Genomic DNA, 27,216 nt, shown 5'->3' on the forward strand with positions numbered 1-27,216 from the left:
TTTTTGTCTGTCCGTTCATCGATTGCCCCCTCCATCCTATGTGTTAACGGCCCTGTGATGCTGACTCTTTTTTCCTCTCAGTCTTGATAATGTTTCTGTATTGATTTCAGTGCCCAACTGATGCGGGTCCTTTGGATCTGCCATTGAAATTTGAAGAGTGAAATTGTCTAATTGATTTCAGAGAGGAGCCTCTGAAGGCGTACTGTTTCCTCATATCACACTGCTCTAACAAACTTTAAATTGTACATTATACTGAGGGCCATATCCTTACCCTATTTGAAATGTATAATATTATAAAAGTCTCTGATCTGCTTAATCTCCAGTGGATTTACAGTGCAAACAGACTTTATCTTGGTTGTTTGCTGAACACTTCACTCAAATGACTTGCTTCCTCTCACACGTGGTTTAAGTGTTTCTGCTCTGCTTCATGATCTGTTTCTCTGGCAGAAAACAAATCTTGTCTGTTTACATATTCAACAGGTCATATCTGAAGGCGGTTATCATGCACATTTGCCTCAAGTCCAGATTTTGAAATAGTCATGACTTTAAGTGATGGATCCTGACGGCTTTCAGAATTCATAACAGCTGATTTTAAAAAAATTCACAAAAACGGGATGAAGTCTGAAACCACACAGTTGAGTTGCCCACATGACAGACATCACACGCCTGACAGCAGCTACCTCACATGTGTTTTCATTTGACTGTTTTTTACAATTCAAATCTGACCAAACCGTTTGTGAGACCTGTTAACGTTGTGTGCCACAGCTGTTCTTCGGTGACTGCGAAGGTGTCAAGTTCAAAAGCAACCAGGTCACAGCAGGCTTGCATTTGAAAACGAGGGGGTTGAGCAGGGTCATTATGTCAGTGTGCCTCTCATTCACTGTCGCAAACACTCCTTTCATCTCCTGTAAGCTCACTTCTGATGAGTTTACACCTGCACGTTTAACCATAGTTATCTGTGTTCTCTTTGCAGGTGTGGCACGTATAGCACGAGGTAGAGGACTGCTCCCCCCTCCCCCTCTTCCCGTGTTGCCCTGTAAGAGAGACCAGAGTCCGTGTTTTGTTTTTGTTTTGTTTTTTTTTTCTGCCCGGACACAACCCGCAACATTGTGAATTCATGATCACATGACCGTGGATATGGACGCAGTCCTGTCCGACTTTGTCCGTTCCACTGGAGCTGAACCAGGATTGGCCAGAGATCTGCTAGAGGGTGAGTTACAGAGCATTTCATTATTTGTTTCTATAGTTTTCTTAATGACTGCTGTCCTCCTGGGACTAAACAATGGGTCCTAAGTCAATAGGTATATTATGTGATGTAACTGACACACTGTCTTGTGCATGTGCGACATATTAAGTACATACAACAAAGCAAACTTGGAGTGATAAATGGAGTAGTGATGGAGAAGTAAAAGTCCTGAGTTCAAAATGTTACTTTAAGGTCCAGTGTGTAGGATTTAGGGGGATATATTGGCAGAAATGGAATAGAAAAAAAATGAATGTTTCCATTAGTATATAATCACCTGAAAATAAGATTTGTTGTGTCTTTGGTACCTGAGAATGAGCCGTTAATATTTACATAGGGTGCGGGTCCTCATCTACAGAGATCGTCGTCAGTGGCTCTAGATAAGGACATTTGCATTTTCACGTTGGCCACCATAGTTAGCAGCTCCTGCACAATGAGAGCGTCAGAAAACTTGGATTATTATTTTTTTTTCTAAACATGAAACTGCCTTGTTCAGTGTTTTTTTTTACCAGTTTAAATTAGGGGGTTCATGTGTTTTGGAAAGGAAGAGACCTATGTAAATAATTTAGCTCCTGGTGAAAAACTCATGAGTGTCTGAATTTTATGTTGTCAGAGAAAAGAAGGTGAGCACACATTAGCAGGTGCTGGGCTAGCAGCCCGTCTCCGACATGCCAAATAGCGTCAGAGAAACACATTTGAAATGTGAAACTGCTTTATTCAGTGTTTTTACCGGGTTAAATCACTGGGTTTGTTTTGGAGAGGAGGAGACCTCTGCAGATAATTTGGCTCCCAGTAAAAACCTCCTGAACATCTGGATCAGAAATAAGGTGATCGCACGTTAGCTGCTGGGCTAGCAGCCCGTCTGCAACGTGCTGAACAGGGTAGGAGAAACACTGTTTTTGTTTTTTGTTTTTTGTTTTTTTTACATAAAACTGCTTTATTCAGTGTTTTTGCCGGTTTTAATCACCTAGTCCATTTGTTTCGTAGAGGAATAGACCTCTGGGGATAATGAACACTGGTTGCAATCTGCAATCCTCACCGCTAGATGCCATTAAATTCCTTCTAAATTGTACACACTGGACCCTTTAAGTAAAAGTGCAGAAATATTATCAGCACAATGTACTCAAAGCATCAAAATAAAAGTACATATTCTGTAGAATGGCTCCTTTCACAGTGTTACATCATCATCATTTTAGTATAGAATATTATTCTGTTTTGATCAGTAGCATGAATGATGTGAGAACACTAGAGATGCACTGATCCAGCTTTTTCAGTTTCGATACCGAGTATCAGCTGACACGGATCCGAAACCACAGTTGACCTAAAAAGCTAAATACCTTTACATGGAGTACAGAAAAGACTAGAGGCATCAGGCATTGATGACTACACTGTTCTTTCCTAAGATAAAATGAAACAAGATGAAACAGATTAATTCAATGATGAACTATTTATTTTTAACAAAAATAAACAATTGTGTGGGGCGTCAGTGGCTTAGTGGATAGAGCAGGCACCCCATGTACAAGGCTGTTTCCGCAGCGGCCCGGGTTCGATTCCAGCCTGTGGCCCTTTGCTGCATGCCATTCCCTCTCTCTTTCTATCAATTAAAGGCAAAAATGCCCTAAAAAAAATATCTAAAAATAAATAAATAAATAAACAATTGTGCAACAGCAGTTGAAATAGTGTGAAATACCTCCACACAGCAGATTCACTCCTTCGCTCCATGACGTATGACGTAGCTCGCGTCGCAATAGATTTAAAGGAAAAGGATCGCCTCAGGTATAGGTTGCGTTCTGCGATACCCGATCCATCTATTTTGATGATATTGAGGCTGATATTCAATCCAGATATCGGATCGGTGCATGCCTAGAGAACATTTTTAATGTGATTAGTCAATGTGGAGCCAATTAGAGATACTTCCTCTACTGCCGAGTAGGTTAATAGTATAGTACTGCATCATGTCATTTAAGCAAATTAGGGATGCACCGAATATTCGGTAACCGAATATATTCAGCCAAATATTGCAAAAAACCACACATTCGGTATTTGGTGGAATAAGTGAAAAGCAAGGCCGAATAATAGTGGCGTGTTTTGATAATGGTAACGGAGTAGAATGTCGGCAGTGTGGCGATATTTTACTCCGTCCATCACCGCACTCGCATTTGCGAGTTTTGTGCGGGCAAAATAAATCATTCAGCATGCTGTGTGAGTACAGATTTCAACCAGCAGCAGAAACGAAACGGTGAATCCCGCCGGTTGTGGGTTGAACGGGGGTCACAGACACGGACAGGAATACGTATTCCTGTCAAATACAGCGGCGCATGATAACGGCTTACCGGCGACAGAGAAGTCCGGCTCCAGGTGAATAACTTGTTGTCATGACTGCCCAAAAGTACCTGAACAGCCGAGCCATGGCGCTACAGTATGTGGAGTATCAGAGGGACTTGTCAGGGGAGAAGGGTGGCTGGTTGATTTTTATTTCATTTATTTATTTTATTTTGATCCCCCCTATGTTAATCACTTATTGATGCTGTTTTTGAAGTATGAATAAGTCAATAAGTAATTTATTCCATTGAAATATCATTGGTGTATTATAGAAAAGTGATTTATCTTTTTATAAATGAAAAAGGCACATCTGCCTCATTTTTGCTATGGTATCCTGATACTACTCAGAACCGTGATACTTTCACTGGTATCGTACCATGGATCCCAATTTTGGTACCGTGACAACACTAATCTGGAGGGGGTTCATCTGCAAAAACTAATGAAAAACTAAAAAACGGCATTCGGTGTTCAGTACTCAGTATTCGGCCAAGGGTTTAATATTATTCGGCTTCGGCCACAAATTTTCATTTTGGTGCATCCCTAAAACAAATGTTCTTATGTAAAAGTAACGGTCAAATAAATTTAGTAAAGTACTAAAGAAACATAAAATGGAAATTCTCAAGTAAAGTACAAGTACTCATATTGTACTTCAGTACAGTACCTGAGTAAATTTACTTAGTTACATTTCATCATACTGAATCTAGTCCTCGTTGCCTCCTTCCCTTATGAGACAAAGAGGGGAGGGAGGTGGTTGGGGGTGAACCTGACAGCTGGTAGTGTTATGCACAGCAGTTAAATTGACCGCTGTCTCAGTCAGTGCTTCTGGCTTGTTACTGTTAATTAGACATTCATACACTAACAGAAGGAAGGTATATCTGGAGTCAACAGGGCTCCTGTTGCCTAGCAGCGACACAAGTTGCAGATAAGAATATGGGTTAAAAATGTAATGCAATGCAGTGAGCAGCAGCAGCAGCAAGCCAGCGAGCCGAGACGTGCCCCAAATTCTGATATTTACCCAAGTGAAGGAATGTGCCAGTGGCCTTTGCATAAGATAAGGCAGTTTATGGTTGCATTGACTCATGGTAAATATTTAAACTCACTAAGGATGTGTCATTTGCTGGACGTACAAAGTAGATTCAGGTTGTCACGCTGGACCTGGTGGCTTAGACAGATGTTGTTCCTCACCCTGTCTGTGTCTGTAGGCAAGAACTGGGATTTCACTGCCGCCCTGAGTGACTTTGAGCAGCTACGACAGGTGCATGCTGGGAACCTGACTTATTCGTTCGCAGAGGACAGGACATATCTGCCACCCGAAAAGGAGATGGCCAGGGTAGGGCGGCCTGTGCTCCACCGCCAAGATGAGGTGGTGCAAGGTGAGGCCACCAGCAAGTGACATGTTTGGCAGCTAGTACACTAGTGCTGGGCTCAGAAGGTGTTAAATGAGGACACATACTGATGTAAAGCACCAAACAGCAGACCTGAACAGTTATCAGTAATATGTAGCTTGTTAAAATATACTTAGACTGACACCACCTTTCCTCCACATCTTCTGCCACTGTCTCTTAGCAGCTACCGAAAAGCGTCTGTCAAGGGGAATTTCCCACGCCAGCTCAACCATCGTGTCCCTGGCGCGCTCTCATGTCTCAAGCACTGGAGGTAGCAGTAATGAGCCACTTCTGGACACGCCCCTGTGCACTTTCCAACTACCAGACCTCACCGTGTACCGGGAAGACTTCCGCGGCTTCATCGAGAGGGACCTTATCGAGCAGTCCATGATGGTGGCCTTGGAGCATGCTGGTAAGAACTCAACACCAGATTCTAGGTTTAACTGCATCATATTGTTTAACACATCCATCCCTATGTACAGCCAAACATAAATTAAGTAAGATTTCAATATTTCCATTAGCCTTGCTTCCTTGGAAGATATTTTGACATGTCACAGTAGGAAAAGCAAAGGTGTTAACAACAAAATGAATGATGGCTGAATTCAACTTAGCTTGTTCGGTTTCAGGGTCGTGCCATTTTACATTTTACGCTGCCTTTTCAAGACGGGAATGTTGCATCGTTATACCGCCTCACTGCTCTGTAGAATAAGTACGAGCAGAGAATGGGGAGTTGTGCTGCTTTTAATCCAGCAGTGGAGGTAGTAACAGTGATAAGCTGGAAGTAGTTAGCAGCTATCTCAAAAAGAAAAACAGCAACCAAAATGTCTGAAAATTGGGAAAACAATGAGGTCCGGGAGCTCCTTACCATCTGAGCAGAGGACGAGATCAACCAGCATGTAATAGGGACAATAAATGATTGTTATCAGCAGGTTACGACTACTTCCTGGTTCGCACACGGGGTTGGGGAGCCCTTCTGTTTCCACGTTCTCTCTGTGTTAACGTGGGTTTCCTCCAGGTACTCCAGCTTCCTCCCACAGTCCAAAGACATGCAGGTTAATTGGTGACTCTAAATTGTCCGTAGGTGTGAATGTGAGTGTGAATGGTTGTCTGTCTCTATGTGTCAGCCCTGTGATAGTCTGGTGACCTGTCCAGGGTGAACCCTGCCTCTCGCCCAATGTCAGCTGGGATAGGCTCCACACATTAACGGGGGAAACACTCTCTGACAGTGGAACACACCGGCATGCTATCTAAAATCATACAATGGACGGTATTAGGCTGGCATAATGGAGGAACTTTGTTGTGACAGTTTTGCGGGATCTCCGTGTGAATAGGTCTACTGCCGTGAATAACAGGGATACTTTAATACTGCAGAACAGAGCCATTTTTGTTGTTATTAGCTGCACCTGTGCTTTTCCTAAATGTCTACTGTGATGAGGCCTTTTGTCCTAAACCCAGAGTAAAATCTTATCTACCAACTTTTATAAGTGTGGACGTTTTTTGGACAGACATATTGTGATTAAATTGTTTTAAAAGAAGATCATTTTTAAGGGAAAATCTTTCATTTGAAAAGCACATGTCTGCTGTCATAAAATGGCAACTATTCTATATTCTAGATTCGTGGCATCTTATTTTCCAGCATGGAAATCTAGCTTTGACACAATGTGATTATCTTCCAAACATCCTCATTTTCTCCATCTGTGAGGTGCTACATGGCAGTTGTTTTGGATCAGTGCTGTGTCATATTTGTAACACAAACAGGTGAGTTAGGTTTTTCCTATTTGCCTGCAGGGCGACTGAACTGGTGGACTAAAGTGGTTTCAAACTGTCAGAATCTGCTGCCGCTGGCAACAAGCGGAGACGGAAATTGCCTGTTACACGCCGCCTCGCTCGGTGAGTATCGCAGACCTTTCAAACGAGACCCCAGCACCGTGCAGGTTCACACTCCATTAGCATTCATTGAGAGAGCTTCATTGTTGGTTTAAGCACTAATTGCATTTTACAGTGTTGCAGTGCACATTCACTTAGCCTTTGTGGCCCACTTAGGAGCCCTAGCACATAAAATTAATAATGTCCTAACTAATGTGCAGCCATCGTTCAAGCCCTTGTTGTGCTCCTGGGTAGCTGATGTGAAAGTAATAGTCGTGCTTATCCTGTGCTTTTTAAAAGATATTTACAGGTTTAAGGTGAAACATAGCTACAAATTTAGGTTTTTATTTAATTTATTCATTTACAGTTAATTTATGAGAGAGAATTTGTGTCTTTTAAACATTTCAACACTAAAGAAATACAAAAAAAGACTCTGAAACAGCAGCTGCATTATTTTCACGTGCAATTATTCACAGGTTTTGTTTTCTGATGCAGGTATGTGGGGTTTTCATGACCGGGACCTGATGCTACGGAAGTCCCTGTATGCGCTGATGGATCACGGGTTGGAGAGGGAGGCACTGAAGCGCAGGTGGAGGTGGCAGCAGACCCAGCAGAACAAAGAGGTCTGTTATAGAGGCTGCACATTTCTCCAGGCAGTTTTTGCAACTCTGTGATGACTGTATTAGGGGAGGGTTAGTCTAAAGCATGAAAACACTTGTGAACTTGAGAGTGTTGCCTTTTTGATTCATTTGACCAAATAGGAAAAAACAAACATGGACATGAACAAGTAAAGGCCTTTACATGCTTCCCATACCAGCGTGCCCGCCTGCAGCTGCTCACACGTCTGCAATAGAACATTTGAAATGTCAAATGCACACAGCGCGCTTTTGTGTATTAGTTTACTGTGTCCCATGCAATCCCAGCTCTTTCAAAACACACAAGGTTTTTTTCTGTGTAGGCAATTACGAGGCGGCTGTCCCCGTTAAATTTCATGGCGCCTCCAGCTCTCAACAAAACTCTTGACAGTTGTCTTCATTGTAAACACTGTTCACTAACAAACAAGGTGGATTTCTGTGATTTGTAACTGCAATCGCTGCATTTAGCTGATGTGGTGATGCTTTATTGGATTCAGCACAGTGCATTGGGTAAGGTGTTACCAAAAGTGCCATAGAGGAAGAGTTTTGCAAATCTTGAGTTACCTTCTGGCTTCGACCCTGTTTTTGCTTCAGCAAAGCAGGGGCAACAATTATTCTGCTGCTAATGTCATTGCAACCACAGCAAAGAAAATCATGAAGGAAAACAAAACTCCTTTTCCCTGCTGTTAATACTATAAATATACTACGCAGAAGTGTTGGTTACTGTTTGTAACCTCGCTATATTTGCATTTTTTCGATGCTGTGTCTCATGGATGTGTGTTGCTCATGGTTTGGCAGCTGGTCACTACCTTTTTATAAAGCCCCGACCTCACCTGAGCACTGTGGAGCCACACGACCATGAACAACCCAAACACAGAAAATAAGACAAATATAAGAAAATGCAGGCAAAGGGCAACGGCTCTGCAGAAATAATACACCGCCATAGACTTCGAGTGGGCCATAAGTGATGGCTGAGAGGGATTATGTCTGTATGAGTCTATACATTGAGGGTTTTTTTTTTAGAAAATTCCTACATAGTATATCTTTAAATATAATTTTTTGTTGCCAGCTGGCGTATATAAATGCAGCTGCAAATGGCAGTCTGCATGAATATAAAAAAATTAAAAGATTAAATAAATTAAAATAATTAAAATAAAGTATTTAAAAAAAACTACAATATTTTCACGGGGGAAATGTCAGGAAAAGAAAAACTGATTTTTTTTTTAATTTTTTCCCCACTTTAATGAAAATAAGTGTTCCATAATATGACATTAGTTCATTACGATACGAAAACTGGACTCAAACATATACTGATAAAAGCAAATAATTTAAATTATGCAGAATAATTAAAATTAAAAGTAAAAAACAAATAAAAGGATAAGCTATTTTCCAAAAGTGTTTGAGAGGGGATTACTTTTAAAAAAATATCTATATATATCATTCTTAAAATCCTTTAAAAACAGTAGGACGTCTAAATTTTTGTGAATAATATTTTGCCAGCAGAATAAAATCACTTTATCAGTATTTGTGATCATGTTGTTAGTCTCAAACGAAGGTCAACCAGGTCATGTGATCTGCTACTTCAGTGCACTTTATTATCAAATAATACTGTGACCACAGATGAACATTTAACATCCAAAATTCTAAATATAGACACTACCAATAACTGTTCGTGTATCCATTTCACAATTTGGCCACAGTTTATCAATAACTGTCATTTTTTTCTAATCATAATTATTAGAACTCCTAAAAATATGTTGCTTGTAAAAACTGTTTGTCTGAGCTAGTTGAAGGCACATTACACATGCATGTGTGTGCACATGAGCAGGATGGCGCCACCTCTGCCTTATTGTAAGCCAGGAAAACCCTGAACACATCGACACACCAAAGGCAGACAGGACAACATTGTGTTGCTGTGAACTTTGTTCTGTTCTGAGAGATTTCCAGTCAATGTGTGCAGGTCATACTGGCTAATGTGGTGCACCAGTCCTTTGAATTCTGTCTGTTCATTGCTGTGGGAATTCTGTTGCAGTTTACTAAATATTTGTTGCTGTAAAAGTGTTAATCATAGACATGTCATATCATTAAAGGTAACTCTTTAGTTATTACCCACGGTTGTATCAGTTATTAGAGACCAAAGGGTGGGACTCTGAGTGTGCATTAACTGAAACACTGTTAACACTGTAATGATACAACAAGCGTGTGATAGGTCTCATTCCTTATTTAGACAAAATCAAACCAGCTGAAATAACTTTGCTGAGCTCTGTGAAGCTCGAAACCCACTCCCTGTTCCATGCGGCTCTAAAAGAGCTGCTCCCTTCTGTTGGCCAAGTAAGAGCTTGAACCTACAGCTGGAGCTTGTGGCTGTATTTTTCTGTTTGGATTCACACCGCCAATAAGAATACTGAAGTGACATAAGCCGGTTGGCAGTTGGTATAACAACGTCACTTTTGCTTTGATGAGTCAAAATCGTGTTGCATTCCCACTGTCTCATATATGCTCAGTCAGCCCCTTTGTGTTTTCTTCTATTTCATTTCAAGCTGTTGTGTTGTCTGTTGTTTACAAGGCTAACAACTTTTTAAAAGTGGTGGTTGCCTGAGCTGCATTGGCTGTGTTCGACTGATCAACACACACTTACACCACTCAAGGTTCCTCTTGTACTTAGAGAGTACCTGCTCTGAAATAGGAGCTAAAAAAAAAAAAAGTCCTTCAAAACAGCGTTCTAAGAACTACAGTCATCCCTAGTTCTTGTGATGCGGACACAATCTGAAAGGGAGGTTCTTAGAACTATGGAAAAAAAGTTCCTCTGAGCCGAAAACGCCTACTGACTCTCTTCCCCTTGAAAGCAAGCATAACAGCACACTGAGCATGTTTTTCAAAGTGGCTGCAGACAGCGTGCAGACACCCACAGATGAGATGCCACACGAATGACTGCCTAATGTTCAGCCATTCTTCAACAGCTTCCACTGAGGTGTCCTTTAGCAGATCACTTACACCAAAGTTGCTCTCACAGTGGGCAGCGTCGAGGACTGTGGCTGCACTGGGATGCTTTCTTGTCTTATTGTACTGCAGGTGAAAAACATTTCAATAAGTTTTCTTCTGCCCATATGTGGAGGTTAAATCATGACACCAATGAGTGTTCTGTTGCTACTGTGTGAACGACACAGGGGTTAATAAAGGCTCTTAAATGTCTTTCCTCAATTGTCAGTATGTACCCTTGTGGTAAGATGCCATAACGTCAGCGCATGCTTTTGTGACATTTGACACTCCCTCTCTAAATGGCAAATGTGTGTGTGCATGTCCTTCCTTTCTCCTCAGTCCGGTCTGGTGTACACGGAGGAGGAGTGGCAGAAAGAGTGGAATGAACTGTTGAAGCTGGCCTCCAGTGAGCCGCGAATACACTACAGCACCAACGGCACCAACGGGTAAGGTCTGGCTCGGACAATGCGGGGACTGTTACCCCAACGCACACTTAGTCACACTCATGTTTTTATTCATGAACAAACAACTGCGCTCACAGTCAGAACTGAGTGGCTGGCCCTCATTTTAGTCAATCTGCTATTTACTGTACCAAGCATAAGTTCAGTGGGTTAGGTATACTGAAGCTCCACAATACAAACGCTTTGTTTAAATGTGGTTTCACCTTTATGTGTTTATGAATGTGGCCCCCCAAAAAGCCTACAGTGCCCTTTTTTTGTTATTATTACTCATAAGGAATCTATTACAAAGCAAGCGATATTTGATTATCTCTGGTCTTGTCCTCTTTCACTAAAAGCAGTGTTGTTGTCTTCAGGGCGGAGTCCTCAGATGAACCAGTGTACGAGAGTTTAGAGGAGTTTCACGTCTTTGTCTTGGCCCACGTCCTCAGGAGGCCCATCGTGGTGGTGGCCGACACCATGCTGAGGGACTCTGGAGGAGAGGGTAAATAGCCCAGAGCCTCGCATTGCTAATGCATCATGTTCTGCATTTCATCATATTTTTCACAGTTTCATCATGTTAGTCATCCTCTATGTACCGCGGATAAATTAGGTCTGTCACTTACAGAATTTGCACTGCACTTAGCAGAAATCCACCAGGAAGGATTTGAAGGAAAACATTTTTTTACTGAGATTTCAGTGACTGATGACTTGCCCAAGTTGTCCCGAAGAAGTAAACACCACCCGTCTGGTATCTTAAGCAGAGTAAAATTAACAATGTGAATGGCTGCCAAATTCTGTGTGACCTATTCCTGTCACACAAAACATAGTGCATAACTTTTCTTTACAACAAACAACTTACAGCACTCCTGTGAAGCAGCAGCCATATTGGTTTGGTAATTGCAGCAACTGTTAATTTACTGTGCACTGTTTTGACACCTCAGTGCTGATTTACTGAAATCAGAGGTGACAGCAGTTTTGTTGTGGAATTGATGCAACTGTCATAATTGGCTGGAAATTGGAAGTAGATATAAATTAACCAACAGCAAGTTAAAGCAGACCTTTTATGCTTTTCTGTATTTTGTGTTTTTTATTTAATGTTACAGTGTTGAATGTTCATATTAAACATGGCCAAAGTTTCAAATAATGAAGGAAATGTATGTAGAAGTAATCTACATAAAGACTCAAACAGTTTTTTGTTTTTTTTAACTCTGGGGACAGTATGACATCATAACATGACGGTTTTCTTTTATATGGTCATCCATGCCAGGCACGCTTCTGCAAGTATTTACATCGTGGAGTGCTGCAGGAATGAGTCCTAAAACCTGGAAATAAGTTAGCATTTTGCACTCCTGGTTCCCTCCCAAAGTCAGTGGGTTTTTGGTTAGATGTCTGAAATAAGGTCTGTGGTTAACATAAACTGAAAGACTTTCACGTTTTGTTCTACAGCATAAAAAACAAAAGTAAATACCCCACTTGTGAACTTTGAAGCTTTTATGTGTCTTTAAAAAGGAGGTTGCTTACAAGTGGCTAAATGAGACTACAGAAAATCATCACGTCAACCACAGTTTTACAGCCGGTGAGGTGAAGTCATGCAACAGTAGTGTAGTTTGTTTATAGCCTAACGCTTTTTACTTCTGGCTGTTGCATTTAGACTTAAAAAAAACCACAACTGGTGTTTTTGTTAAGGTTATCTTTCTGAACAAAATGTGCAAGTACCATCAAGGTTTGTTTGCTACAGAGCTTATTTTCTGCTTTAGTTTCTTGAAGACATTTCACCTCTCATCCAAGAGGCTTCTTCAGTTCTAACTGACAGGTGTTGAGTCGCAGGCTTTTGGGTGTGAACCCAAAAGAGTGGTTAAGGTCACATGTGAGTCCTTGACCCACCCGGCCATCTTAGGTGTCCTTAGGGTTAGATGGGTCCGGGTGTGAATGGGTGTTAAGTCGTCTGGGAAGAGATCCCAAGACTGCATTTTAAGTCGGAGATAAATGGTGTCGTAGGCCACCTCCTCTGTTAAACGATAGTTATTCCAGTTTGACATAGATGGCTTCTTTCACGGCTCTTTCGAACCATCTTTCTTCTCTGGCCAAGACGTGAACATTGCTGTCCTTGAAGGAGTGGATTTTGAAGCTTTTAAGTGTCTACAAAAAGAGGTTCCTAACAAGGAGCTAAATGAGACTACAGAATGTCATCACACTAAACATGGATTACAGCCTCGTTGTGGTGGTCATGTTAGGTCATGCAACTGTGGTGTTTGTTTATACCCACCAAACATTAGCTTTTTCACTTATGGTGATTGCATTTATACTTAAAAAGTCATAAAAATAGTTTTTATTTGTGAAGATTATCTCACTGAACAAAACATAGAAGTATCAAAAACGTCCAATCCCAAATCCAGTGCAAATATCCCGTTGGCTGTTTGTTGAGGGAACCAGGGTGATGTTAACTTCCGGGCTAGCCTTCAAATAAACATCATCCCTGCAGCACTCCATGACGGTGCAGAGATGCAAAGATGTAGAAGACCTGGAAACGCTGACCAATCAAAGCAGACTGTGTCTTTTCGATAGGAGGGCTTAAAGAGACAGGCTCTAAAACGGAGCGTCTCAGACAGAGGGTGAATACAGGTGTTCCAACACAGACAGTATGAGAAAAATAAAGTATGATAACATGTTCTAATAGAAACCTTAAAGGCAAGTACGAACCCTGAAAATAAGCGTAATAGGTCCCCTTTAAACACCGGTATGATTTATCGATAGAGGTGAAAGCTCTTTTTTATTTTCGTCTCAGATCCCCTCGGTGCTATAGCGCCGGGAAACAGTCCTGAGGTTGTCCTTATCAGATATTTAATGTCCTTGTTACTCTTCCCTAGCCTTTGCTCCCATCCCGTTTGGAGGCATCTACCTACCACTGGAAGTGCCAGCTGCCAAGTGCCATCGCTCACCCTTGGTCCTGGCATACGATCAGGCACACTTTTCTGCCCTGGTCTCCATGGAGCAGAGAGACAGCTCCAAAGAGCAAGGTAAAGCTCTGCATCATTCATCTTTAATATCATCTGAATATTGATTTTTTTTTTTTTTAGCAACCTCCTTGTAAGCAGTTGACATTTTAAATAATCAATCACGGGTGTAAGACCATTACATTAATTCCTCCTGAGAAGAGTTGCTGAGAATAAAAGCCCTCAAGTAATTGACATTTATTAATGTGTGCAGGGTTTAGAACCAGAGTTTCCTAACAGCACTAGGACCCACTTTACAGCTGGGTGCCTTTGCTTGATGGGTCAGTCTTTTTTTAAAACTGACTTAAGTGGTTTATTTAAGAGTGGGTGACTAATGATCACTGGGCTTTTGAGGATATCCAGTGATCTTTCTAGCTCAACACCAAGCCAGCAAATGATCCCCTTCCTTTGTTGAAGCTGAATGCTAATAAAGTCACAGATTTGTAGTTAAAAATGACTTTGTTGTCATGTAATATGCTCCAAATTAGATGAATTTGTATATCAGATACTCGCCCCATGCTGCCTTGTATTTGTGAGGAAAACTTTTTCTCGCATGCCTCCACGGTGAACGAAGAATCCAAAAAAGGTGAACATTCTCCATGAATTGAAGGGAACAAGAACAGCATTAACCAGCAGCAAAATGATATCAAAACACTCCTGCAGTATAATCAGAGTCTCATTTATCTGCACGTATGCTCAGTACTTTCCAAACACGTTCATTTTTGGTAGAACAGTACAATTTGAAACAGGTCAGAACAAACAGTCTAATGCACAGCCAAGTAGCGTGTCTGAGCAAGCACATGTGTTTGAACTCTGCTCAAACACAAGGCAGATATGTTTTATATTGTAACTGTTGTTAAAGGTGATTGCTAATTACTTCAGTTCATAATGTTCACCTTTTTTTTTTTTTTTTTTTGGATTCTCTGTTGACCATGCAAGAAAAACTTTTCACAAATTCGAGGTAACACGGGGTGATTGATTATGAAAGTAACGCGCATTTTCAGGTGAATTGTTCTTTTAAATGCTGTGTCTTTTCACCTTTACAAGAGTGGAATCTCGGAGAAACTCTGAATACATGTGCTCACACTGAAGTTTATGCACAAATTATAAGTTTATCCTTCAAATTCAAGACATTGGCCAGACGTCAAATTGTTTCCCGGTCTAAAAATACCATAACGGACCATCCAAAAACAATACTGGTCAGACGGCACGGACTAAATGTGAAAATAGAAAGTGAACGAATTGATTGCACTCAGAAGTATTTCTGTCTGCAGACAATGCAGAGTACTGGATTGAAATGTTTTGTCTTTTGTCTAAGAATACTTTCCCCCCCGTCTCTACCAGCAGTTGTGATCCCTCTCACCGACTCGGAGCACAAAATGCTGCCTCTGCACTTTGCTGTGGATCCTGGGAAAGACTGGGAGTGGGGCAAGGATGACACAGACAACGTGATGCTGGCGAGGTATCGTCTCCTTCTAAAATCAGCGCTCACATATTTACACCCTGTCATGTTTCTCAGCTCGAATGTATTCACGAGGTGCCTTTTACAAATGGATTCGTCAGAGGTGCTTTTAAAGGTCACAGATGATACAGATAAAAGCGAGAGTGGCACATGTTGACTTGCATGTGTACTCCCTTATGTACTCCCTACAGCTGTCCCTGTAGCACCGAGTGTCAGTGTGTTGGGATTGACCCCTGACTCCAGATTAGCGACACCCAGTGCCACTGACAATAAGATTAGCTCTAAATACCTTCTATGAATGGACCAGGGAAGGAGCACCAAAATAGCAGCTCGGTAAAAATAACCTTCCACCTCATGTACGTCAGTTGATGACACTGTGGTTGTGTTATTCAAATGAAATGGTTTACAGAGATAATATTACACAAGTGACTGTTGATATTGTTTGGTGAGGTCATTGAGTTAAAAGGCCAATGCAGAACAAGAATGCACAACAGCAAGATGCTTTTAGTGCCATTACTGTACAATTTAAAGCCAAATTACTGTGTGTTGTGAAGCAGCGGCAGGTAAACACCACCCCTGTCACCAGATGACGACGGCTGTATGCATGCATTGATTTATTTAATCGCTCTTAATCTCTGTTTATCAGACCACAAATGAGACAACAGTTAGCTGCGAGCCACCCCACAGTCCCTTCGTCTCGCTTACCCATGAGGAAAGCAGGCACTAGCTCGGGAGACGGACTTTTGGTCAGCAGCTGTAGCAGTTTAAATTTGGGCCAGCGCAAACCCCCCCAGAGCTAAGTGTCACAGCAGGCTGGTGGCCAGCAGCAGCAGCACAGGGTCTAACGTGTGTAACGGCAGCAACAGAAAGTTTACTGATCTGACAGGAAGTTGAGGCTGTCCGGTGTCCTGGAGCTGGCTGGGTTTGCCTCCAGAGCTGCTGCCCACTCTCCTCCCTGCGAGGTGGTCTGGCTCTTGCTAACGTTAGCTACATAAACGTGAACTTGAAGCCTCCGCTATGAGCCTTTAGCTCCGGTTGGCATAAGGCTAAACTACTAGCAACCTTTTCTCTCCATCTCTGAAATGCTTCGCAGATATTGACACACGTTTTGTTTGGTTTATTGTCAGACTCTTATCTTGATTAGTCTGTCTTTCTTTTTCGGGGTTCCTTTGCAGCGTGGGCAGTTGTTGCCATTGCTAGCATAACAAATATCTCTGCAGGACTCTCCGCCATTGAATTAGGTTTTCACCCAAGTGATGTGCACACCTATCTGCATTTGTAGAACAGCGAATAGGAACACCCTCTCTCTGAAATGACCTGTGATTGGTCTCCTATCAAGGCCTAGATTTTCTAAAGCCTGAAAACAGAGCCAAGAGGAGGTGCAGAAGTCCAGTGTTATTTCAGAACACTTGAATTACAATATGCTCAAACTTATTTTACCCATTAACACCAAAAATAAACTGCTTACCTCAGCTTTAAAGAAGAGGACCAACGTTATAAAGTATATCAAGGTTGCAACCTCTACCATTAACATCTGTGTGTCTAAGCTCACAGTATGTTACTTCTTGTTGTAATGCTGCATTGTTTACTTTAATTTGTATATTTCTGTCGCTGGCTACCTGTGCATATTCCTCTAGATCTATTTTCTATGGCTGAATATTTACCTATTGTTTCATGGTTTAGAATCCAACTTTTGATGGTTGTCCAATACTGTCTTACAGCACCACTATTAATAACATCATCAACTTCCTGAACAACAACAACATAAATTATATTTCCATGAGTGCGACACAGGTGCTCTGGCAGAAAGTGTCGGTCTCCTCTCACTTAGCTTTGTTTCTCCCTCTTCCTCTTCCTCCCAGTGTTGCTCTCTCTTTGGAGGCGAAGCTCCAGATGTTACACAGCTACATGACGGTCACCTGGCTGCCCCTGCCCTGTGAGGTAAAGATAAAAGTCCACGCATCCATCCAGAGTCTTGTTTGCTCTTCTGCGGTAGGGAGGTTTATAAAGCGAGTTCAGACAACAGGATTCGTCATAAACTTTATTGGACATCCTGGTTGTACAGAAGCTGCATTTGCAATGATAGACTCAATAAACTAATAAATAAATTAGTGATAAAATAAACAGTGAATTATTTGTTTAACTAACCATGAAAGCTGGTTCAGAATTCCTGAGTCTCATTCAGTATTTCACCAGCCAAAAACAGAAACCCCAGCTTGTAATGCAATGTAAATAGACAAATGCCAAAGTGGTTGGTAGCCACTTACAGTTTGTGTTAATTTCCTACACTCATTATAAACAAGGGCAATATTTTTTTCCTTTTCCATCAGACCAGCTGTCCCCTGACTGCTGTACAACGCGTATGTGAAAACATACTACAGTAGGCCATTCAGGTCATAAAGTCACGCCATGCAAACACTGACAAAGCTCCTCTTGTGCGCCACATGCTAACAGCAGGGAGCTTGGAAGGACAAGTTTCATGGCAGTTTCATGGTTGTGCTGCAGGGTCTGGTGGCCAGACAGGAAACCCTGTATTAGAATAGAATTTTGGGGGGTTGTTCTGTTTAGAAATACTAGCAGAGGATAGCTGTGTGATGGTCAGTATTACTGAAATATGGGGCATTCTCTAAGTACTTCTCGTTTGAGATAACACGTCATCATGTAGGTCATATCCAAATACAGCATTGTTTATTTTAGAGCTTCCTTATTTTGTTTGTAGAGAAGATAAGACATTTGGAAACGGAGTCAATTTGTTTCTGCAAAAGAAAAAAAACAGCTCTATGATTAACTCATTTCACATCCTTTTCCTCCCATACCTGAGGCACATGTGCGTTTGTGCTAGAGTTCAGCCAGAACTCCCTTTTTTCCATTTCTGATGAACATTGTCTTATTTGTTTTCTTTTCCATTATTATATGGTCAGTAGATTTGGGCCTGATGTGCATTTTCCTACAGTATTTTTCCACTGTCTTATGTTTGTGCTTTGTTTGCTCACAGCAAGCCCCTCTGGCCCAGCCCGAGTCGCCCACAGCATCGGCAGGAGAGGATGCCCGAACGCCTCCTGACTCAGGAGAGTCAGACAAGGAGTCAGTCAGCAGCAGCTCCAATGGCAACGGGGAGACAACCACAGGATCAACGGTCAATGGAGGAGGGTCCTTGGCCAAGAACAGCTCCTCTTCTTCATCTAGTTCCTCCAGCAGTGGATTGGCAGGGGCAGGGACGGGAACGGCGGGGAAGGACAAAACCAAGAAGGAGAAAGACAAGGATAAAGACAAGAAGAGGGCAGACTCTGTGGCCAATAAGCTTGGAAGTTTTGGCAAGAGTCTGGGCAGCAAGCTGAAGAAGAACGTGGGCGGACTGATGACAGGAAAGAACGCTGGAGCCGGAGGTGCCAAGCAGGAGGGCGTGGAGAAGAAGAAGGGCTCGTTTAGGGGGAGGAAGGGCAGCAAGGATAGCTCGCCTTCAGCCCACGCCTCAGAGGATTCTGGGAAAGGCTCCCCCTCCTCAGGTAGCGAGCGTCTCAATGGAACAGGGAGCAGTATGAGCAGCAGCGGTGGGAGCAGCACTGAGAGCGAGAACTACAAGTACAGTGCTGATGTGAAGGTCAGCCTGGGCATCCTGCGAGCCGCCATGCAGGGTGAGAGGAAATTCATCTTTTCCAGTCTTCTCACGACCAGCAACCGACAGCCGTTCCAGGAGGAAATGATCCAGCGCTACCTCGCCGACGCAGAGGAGCGCTTTCGGGCTGAGCAAGAACAACAGCGCCGTGAAGCGGAGAGGAAGGGCGTCACCAATGGCATCCAGCCACCAAAGAAGGAGACAGCTGGAGGTTCAGAGCTGACCTACCGGCCTTATGAGGCCAAAGAGGAGCTGTCGGAGAACTCGTCTCCTTCTTTCAACCAAGTCAAGTCCACTCCCTTGAGCCCCTCTATGTACTCTGGTGTTGTGCCCATCCCCCGGCCCTCCTTCATAGACCAGCCTCCTGCAGCAGCACCCCTCACCCAGCACCTTCATATGCACGGCTACGTGGATACTCGGCGTCAGCTAGCCGGGGGCTCCCCAGCCACCTCCTACCCCGGCCTCCCCTCTTACGCCACCCTTCCGCGACACTGCCCTACAACGCAGGGTCCCTCCCATCCCCAGTACAATAACTCACAAGGCCCCGCCTCCCTGAGTCCCTCTCGACTCGCACCCTCGTATCCCCCTGAGTTTGACCCACCGGACTACCCTGGGTCTGAACCCGCTACTGGAAGTTACACCAACGGCTTCCGGGACGTGCGCTCCAACTTAGACTCTCGGAGTGGGCAACCCCCAGTCAGACACTACTCACTGGGCAGCGCCGGTGGTTTGGCCAGCCTGCAGTCCAGCCGCTGTCGGACACCCAGCTGCACCTACTACGGACACCCCGAGACGGGCAACTACTGCTCCTACTGCTACCGGGAAGAGCTGAAGAAGAGAGAGCCAGAACCGGCCATCCACAGGTTCTGAACGGACCTTTGCTATGGCTTGAATTTGATGAGTGGCCTTTTTCAGTTAAAAATAAAAATAACGGCTGGGGCAGATCAGCCTCTGAATGGACGAGAGAAAGGCACAACCAGCTCCCTCCCTTTTTTAGCTGTGTCACTTCCTGTTGGAATAGACGACCTCAGAAAGTGGCGGAGAGTCGACACGACCACAGAATAAACAGGGTGGTTTCTGGCTGCTGGGGTCACATGTTAGACCATAGAATAAACTAACTGCACTTCTGTTACATTTTGCTGTGGCTCTTATGCAGGCGTTGTGTATGAGTGTGTGTGTGTGTGTGTGTGTGTGTGTGTGTGTGTGTGTGTGTTTGTGTGTGAGCTGCAGGCTCTCCTCCTTTATCAGTTTAACGCCTTGCTACTGTCTCCTCCTAGTGGAGAGAATGTATATGGCAGGCGCCATACATAACACTCATCAACGCACACATATACAGTACATGCACACATTTACACTAAGTCAGACTCACACTGCTACACACACACACACACAAACACACACACACACACACACACACACACACACACACACACAGATGCAAGCACAAACAAACTCCATTTGTGGTCTGTGATAACGTTTGGATTGGTTAATTAAGGGATGTTTGAACATTTTGAAGTCACATCCGTTTCGAGTGATTTCAGTGTTATTCAGATTTTACACTACTGTTACTAGATGCTTGCGTCACATGTACCTCGGGAATGAACAGAAGTAATCCTTGTCGGTCATCGTTTGCGTAATGCAAATTGAAACTTCCGTGCAATGCTAATAATGAAGCGTTCTGTGGGCTGCTGTGGTGCTAATGCTCCAGAATGCAAACACAAAAATGTCCATGCATTAAAGCAAACTGCTCTGCACTGTTATCCTCCTGGCAACAATATCACACTATCTTATATCTATAAATTGGATTATAAAGATGTCAACCTTTTGAAGGGTTAATGCAGCCGGCCACATTATTAACCAGGCATTGCTGAACAAGACAACATAGCAACATGGCACTACAGTAAGATACTTTTCCTCGAGCCTGATCCAGAGTATTTCATATGTTTGTTGCAGTGTTTTCGTTTGGGTCTTCCTGTTTTTGTAACAAGAGGTGGCGTTGAGGCATTTGATTACTGTGGCCACGTCAGGCATGCAATACTACAAACTACAAAGTCACATCCAGCTCAACAGATTCTTGAGACACCCGTCCCATACGCAACACGCTATTAAGTCAAATTACTCAAACACATTTATTGGATTTCAGACAAGTAAAGCAATGAACAGATCTGTTGTTGAATCAGTGACATTACATGCTCTAACGCTGTGAGGGCCTCCTGCAGTTGTCTCCAGTTTCTGTTTGCATGCTGCGATGGGACGCATGCATTTTTGTTGGACATTGCTACTCAATAACGTTCACATTGTACTGACGAATTCTGGTTACATGTTACGCCTCTGAAACTCAAAATGACAAACCCTCTGCGCTGTGATGGTTGACAAATGTGAAACATTCATACAATCTCATTATCACACAACAAAATGTCATACAGTAACGTTGTCCTTCACAATAGGACGTGATTGGTCTGGTCGCCCACTGCAAACTCTGAAGTTCTACTGAAGGCAGTTCCTTGATATCTGACATTCGTCCCTCCAAACCCAGTTGCGTAAATCTCTTTTTGCACAAATTCAAGCACTTTCCTGATGTCCGTAGACCCCAAAACTTTTTACTGTTTTTTGAAGTGGCCTGACTGTTGTCCTTTGTTCATCAGACACTGCCACCTCTGTTCATGGGAAACCAGGGGGCACAGGCCAGATGGGTTCCTCTTAAAGATTCAGTTACTGTAGAGCTAAAGCATTTTGGTGCCAGCGTCACCGTCTGACTCAGTTTCCTAGTTGCCTTTTTCAGCATCTGTCCTCGTGACGTCACAATCCCGTTTGTACGTTGTGCGAGACGAACGTCAAGTACCCACTGCTCGCTTGATTGCCTGCAGTTTCTACTACTACTGCCCCCAAATTAAACAAATTATAGTTATTTTTAAATGGTGTTGAAGTTATTACCATTATTGTTTTTTCAGTTAGGCGTATCAACAAGTTGATATGTGGCTGATGTTCTGTTTGAGTCTTCCGTATTGTAATTTCAAACGTAAGGCTGTTTTAGTTGTACTAATGTCAACATGACTACTAGAATACTTAAATTTGTGATTATTTCCCCTCCTAATAAGCCATGACGAGGAGTTTCCTTCGAGGTAGTGTGACTCTTGTCGCTCTACTCGAGTTGAATTGAATCTATTCTTTGGCATTTAAGTCTAGAAAAGCACAATGTAGTATGCAATTCACTGCCTTGCCCAGGTGAGGGCGCTCTTGTTTTGTTTTTCTTTTAAACTCAGTGGAGCTTACCAACCTAAACTCAAACTACGAACAAAAAATAACCAAAATATTAGAGAATCATTTTCAGTAGTGCTAATTTAACACTACGTTAGACTATTTTCTATGTTGCTAAAGCTGGTCAAGGAAGAAGGGAGTTTATTTGCTGTGTATTTAAAGTAACACTAGAGTTTTAATGACAATAAAACACTTAAATGATGCTATTTCCCAAAAACAACATGTGCATTTGCTGTGTTTATGTGTGTTGACATGTGTCCATGCACTAATGTTTTAATCCAGACGAGACCCTGACTGTGGGAAGGTGATGCCTGTTTTAAAAAATGCGTACATGTGCATACTCTGTCCCTCCCTCCAAAGTAATAATCAGCTATCAAACCTTTTTTGTTTGTTTTTTTTTGCAATGAAACGGATGCCTCAGAAACATGTAAGACACCAGACTTTACAGGCTACAAACACTTTTTTGTATTTAAGTAAAAAAAAAAAAACAATGAGAGGTTGTATAAATATGTTCCGAGTTATTTTTGTAAGCCCAAAGTTTTACAGTGTTTTTAAAAGGGTAAGAATGTATATTGTTGGAAACTGAAGGTGTGGATGATAAGCTTGGAAGAGCCTGGATTTGGTGTTTGCCAGAAAGTGACATTTTGGCCGTCGAAGGCGACTCCCAGACGAGCCTCTCGATCCTCGAGGCTCTCTCATTGCAAACTAATTTCCTCAATGCTGACCTAACGAGACACCATTTGAGAATATATATTTATAGTGAGATTTTTTTAATAGGTTTCCTTGTGGAATGTTTAGTTGCGACATTTTAGGATGTTCTTTCTCACATGGCTAATTGTCTAGCAGTCTGGCTTTTATTTGTTTGTTGCTTTTATTTTTATTTGTACATTTTGTTTACTTTATTTTTTGTTTTCTACAGCCACCGATCCGTGCTATGCTAAAGACATGACAGCAGCGTTCTCACTGACCCAGCTCGTTTCCTCCGAACCAGAAGAGAAATGGCTCAGAATTAGTTTTGCGACACAACTGACCCGATATATTTTTATATATTGTAAAACACTGTATTTTCTGTGTGAACAGAATATTCATCATCAGTGACATTAACATGGAATACTTCGAGTTGCATGGGACTGGAACTGTTGCATGTAAATGGCAATCCATTTTACCAAATTTGTGCATTATTTTAACTTGATTTCAGTTGTCCTGGTATTTTGATCTGTTTTTTATTTTGTATTGTTTTAATGTTTTTCTTTTTTTCATGAGAGGAGAGCCCTAAGGCTGTGTGACAGTGCAATCTGGATAGAAAGAACATCAGATTTTATGTTAGGTTATTATTATTATAATTATTAATTTTTTTTGCACCGTTTGAATAAATTCTCATTGTATTTCAAGAAAGCTGAGCCTCCTCTGTTCTCTTTGATTAATATTGAAAAGAAAATGTGTTAACTGCAGATTGCTGGATCCTTAAAGCTACAACCATAATGATACTGATACGCAATTAATTCCATAAACATATAATTGAAGGTCCATGCACGTACACGACATAACGGTCGTTTTTCACATTTTAATTTAGTCCATACATTAAGTCGCAGCATTTGACTGCAACAGCTTGGAATCTGAGTTGAGGCAATTTGCCAGATGACAGAAAATGATTTAGCAATTTTCCATCAACAATGTCAAACACTTACAGCATCCAGCTTCTCGTTCGTGAATGTTTGCTGTATTTCATTGTTTTATTTGATAATGAGCTGAATTTCTTTGGGTTTTGGACTTTTAGTCACACAATAAAAGTTATTTGAGTCACTTTTATCAGACAGACACTTTATACCATATATATATATATATATATATATATATATATATATATACCAGCTGAAAATAAATGACAGACTATACAAAAATGAAAAGAAAGGTCAGTGTCTATGAAAGTCAATTTCTGCCCATCTCTATAAAGGAAGAACGTAAGATCCTGTTTGTTATTATAATAAGAAACTTTCTCAAAATAATGACGGAGTTTCTCAAAATGACTTTATATCTCAAAATAGTGACTTTATATCTCAAAACAGTGACTTTATATCTAAAAATAGTGAGTTATTATCTCAAAATAGTGACTTTATAACTCAAAATAGTGAGTTATTATCTCAAAATAGTGACTTTATATCTCGAAATAGTGACTTTATATCTCAAAATACTGTATCTCAAAATAGTGACTTTATAACTCAAAATAGTTATTATCTCAAAATAGTGACTTTATATCTCAAAATAGTGACTTTATATCTCAAAATATTGTATCTCAAAATATTGTTGGTATCTCGAAATAGTGAGCTAGTATCTCAAAGAAAGTGATGTTATATCTCGAAATATTGAGTTACTATCTCAAAATATGGTTAGTATCTCGAAATACTGAGTTGGTATCTCAAAATAGTGAGTTAGTATCTCAAAATAGTGACTTTATATCTCAAAATATTGAGTTAGTATCTCAAAGAAAGTGACATTATATCTCAAAATAGCGAGTTAGTATCTCAAAATAGTGACTTTAGATCTAAAAATATTGTTAGTATCTCAAAATAATGACTATATCTCAAAATAGTGAGTTAGTATCTCAAAATAATTAGTATCTCAAAATAATGACAATATCTCGAAATTATGACTTATTCTTAAAATAACAGCTTAATATATATAATTGTGACTTACTATCTTAAAATAACTTAATATCTCAAAATAATCATAGTATCCTGAAATAATTATGTAATATCTTGAAATTATGACATTGTATCTTAGTATCTCGAAATAATGATTAACTAAAGAACTACTTATTTAATTTGAGATATTAAGTCAATAACTTGAGAAAGTTTATTTTGAGATACTAACTCACCCACAATGGGTAGTGGCTGTAGAAGCCCTTTACAGAGGGAAACGTTACGACATCATGACTCAGTATCCCAAAATACTGACTATAAAAATACGTCAAACCTCGAAATAACTCGTTAGTATCCTGAAATCATGACTTCATTCATTCATTTTCCGTAATTGCCTAGCTGACACTGGGTGAGAGGCAGGGTTCACCCTGGACAGGTCGCCAGACTATCACAGGGCTGACACATAGAGACAGACAACCATTCACACTCACATTCACACCTACGGACAATTTAGAGTCACCAGTTAACCTGCATGTCTTTGCACTGTGGGAGGAAGCTGGAGCACCTGGAGGAAACCCACGCTGACACGGGGAGAACATGCAAATTCCACACATCCTCATATATCTAATAAAAATCATGTTATGATCATTAAAGTGGAGCTGCAAAGACATAAAGACATTTAAACTGAATAAAAACAACTTGAACAGATAAAGACAGAGCTCATTAATATATTTTATTGTGAACACTTATTTTTTTTATCTGTGCCTCTCTGTATCACCCTAACCTTGTTGCATTATACATTGTTGAATAACTCCAGCTCGGATGATGCAAGGTCCTGTGTCTGCGACTGTTTTATGTATTAGAGAAATCGGAGAACCTTATGTAATATTGAACAGTTTCCCATGTGGTAAAAAATCCAGACCTCTCTCTATTATAGTTCACAAGGACACCGTCTCCCCACCTGTTCAGCAGGACAGACTGTCGCTCAGGATTATTCAGACTTTCCCCCCGTTCTCTTTGGAAAGGAATTTCTTCTGAATTGGCCTCCTGTGTTTGTCTGGAAGAAAGCTGCCGCTGGTTTCTTTCCACGTGTTTGGATGAGAGAGGAGAGGAGCCAGTCCCCACACAGACCTGCTAAAGGACCAGAGAAAGGTACTGCCGAGCAGAAAGAGGCTGTAGATGGTAAATTAACAAGATTATTTTGTTGTTTTTAGGAGGTGATAGGCAGGCTTGAAACACCACAAGGTCAAGAGTTGAGTGGTTTTATGGATGTTGTCTTTCTGGCTCAGCTACTGCTTCAGTTTAAACCCTCAACGTCAAGCTGCCTGATGACAAAGCCAGAGCTCTCACTAACAGACGTTGTTTCATTGAACGCCATCAGAGAACAAAGTCAAATTTATGAGAACCACTTTAAATGTGTCATGCATGTAAAACAAACGAGACACACATATGAAAAGCAATTTCAAAACAAAGAGAAACAAACTTGTTTGAGTTTAAGGGTGAAAGTTGAAACAAATTTGGGACTTCTCACAATTAGAAACCCAAGTACAATACAGTACTAAAGTACTTTCCATTTAATCTTAATTTATACTTCTATTTCACAACATTTCAGAGAGAAGTAATACAATTTTACTTTTTTTTAACACAACTTTAATTTCACAGCTTTTGTAACTTTGCAGATTAACATGTCGTATACAAGACAAATGATGAACTTTTATAATATTGTGCATATTGTTATATATTAAGTTACACACACTTTTACAAACCAGATGAAATTATCTGCACCTGTGCCAGCTACAGCAGTAAAATGCTACTTGAACACATCAGTCCATTACTGTTAATAATCCAGTACAATAATAATGATAATAATAATAATATGACAACAAATAATAATATTATATTATTTTATAATATATTACATTATATTATATTTTCTTATGTTATATTATGTTATATTGGCCTATATTTTATTATATTTCATTATGTTATATTACATTATATATTATATTATATTATATTACACTACATTATATTATATTTTATTACATTTTATTATGTTATATTACATTTTATTAGATTATATTACATTATATTTTATTATTTTATATTACATTACATTATTTTATTTTATATTATATTACTTTATATTAGATTATGTTATATTATTTATGTTATATTTTATTATGTTATATTATATCATAACCCTTATTGATCCACAGACAATAAATGTAGGTGTTGCAGCAGCACAAGAACAGATCAATAGGAAAAAAATATATAAATATAACATTTAAAAAAGGAATAAAAATATAAGTACACACTATACAAGAGCAATATAGTGTTGCTACATCGAGTATCCGTGCCTGGTGTTGTACTTAAAT

The 27,216-nt window shown here is 40.9% G+C and overlaps 1 protein-coding gene across 5 annotated transcripts in view; it reads left to right on the forward strand.

Annotated features, from left to right (window-relative positions):
• otud7b (OTU deubiquitinase 7B) overlaps positions 1 to 23,557 on the forward strand; it is a 48,784-nt gene extending 25,227 nt beyond the window's left edge. For 2 of the 5 annotated variants that reach the window (XM_049582910.1, XM_049582911.1), the window contains exons 2-12: positions 974 to 1,210; positions 4,768 to 4,938; positions 5,132 to 5,362; positions 6,739 to 6,840; positions 7,312 to 7,439; positions 10,770 to 10,876; positions 11,245 to 11,372; positions 13,738 to 13,887; positions 15,208 to 15,325; positions 17,188 to 17,266; positions 18,321 to 23,557. In XM_049582910.1, coding sequence (XP_049438867.1) covers positions 1,126 to 1,210; positions 4,768 to 4,938; positions 5,132 to 5,362; positions 6,739 to 6,840; positions 7,312 to 7,439; positions 10,770 to 10,876; positions 11,245 to 11,372; positions 13,738 to 13,887; positions 15,208 to 15,325; positions 17,188 to 17,266; positions 18,321 to 19,811 — 2,790 coding nt within the window. In that variant the 5' untranslated portion in view covers positions 974 to 1,125 and the 3' untranslated portion in view covers positions 19,812 to 23,557. The remainder of the gene's footprint in view (positions 1 to 973; positions 1,211 to 4,767; positions 4,939 to 5,131; positions 5,363 to 6,738; positions 6,841 to 7,311; positions 7,440 to 10,769; positions 10,877 to 11,244; positions 11,373 to 13,737; positions 13,888 to 15,207; positions 15,326 to 17,187; positions 17,267 to 18,320) is intronic. The other 3 variants (XM_049582912.1, XM_049582913.1, XM_049582914.1) reach the window with 3 other exon arrangements.
• Positions 23,558 to 27,216: the final 3,659 nt, after the last annotated feature.

The sequence above is a fragment of the Epinephelus fuscoguttatus genome, linkage group LG8 (genome assembly GCF_011397635.1).
Source record: "Epinephelus fuscoguttatus linkage group LG8, E.fuscoguttatus.final_Chr_v1".
Lineage (NCBI taxonomy): Eukaryota > Metazoa > Chordata > Actinopteri > Perciformes > Serranidae > Epinephelus > Epinephelus fuscoguttatus.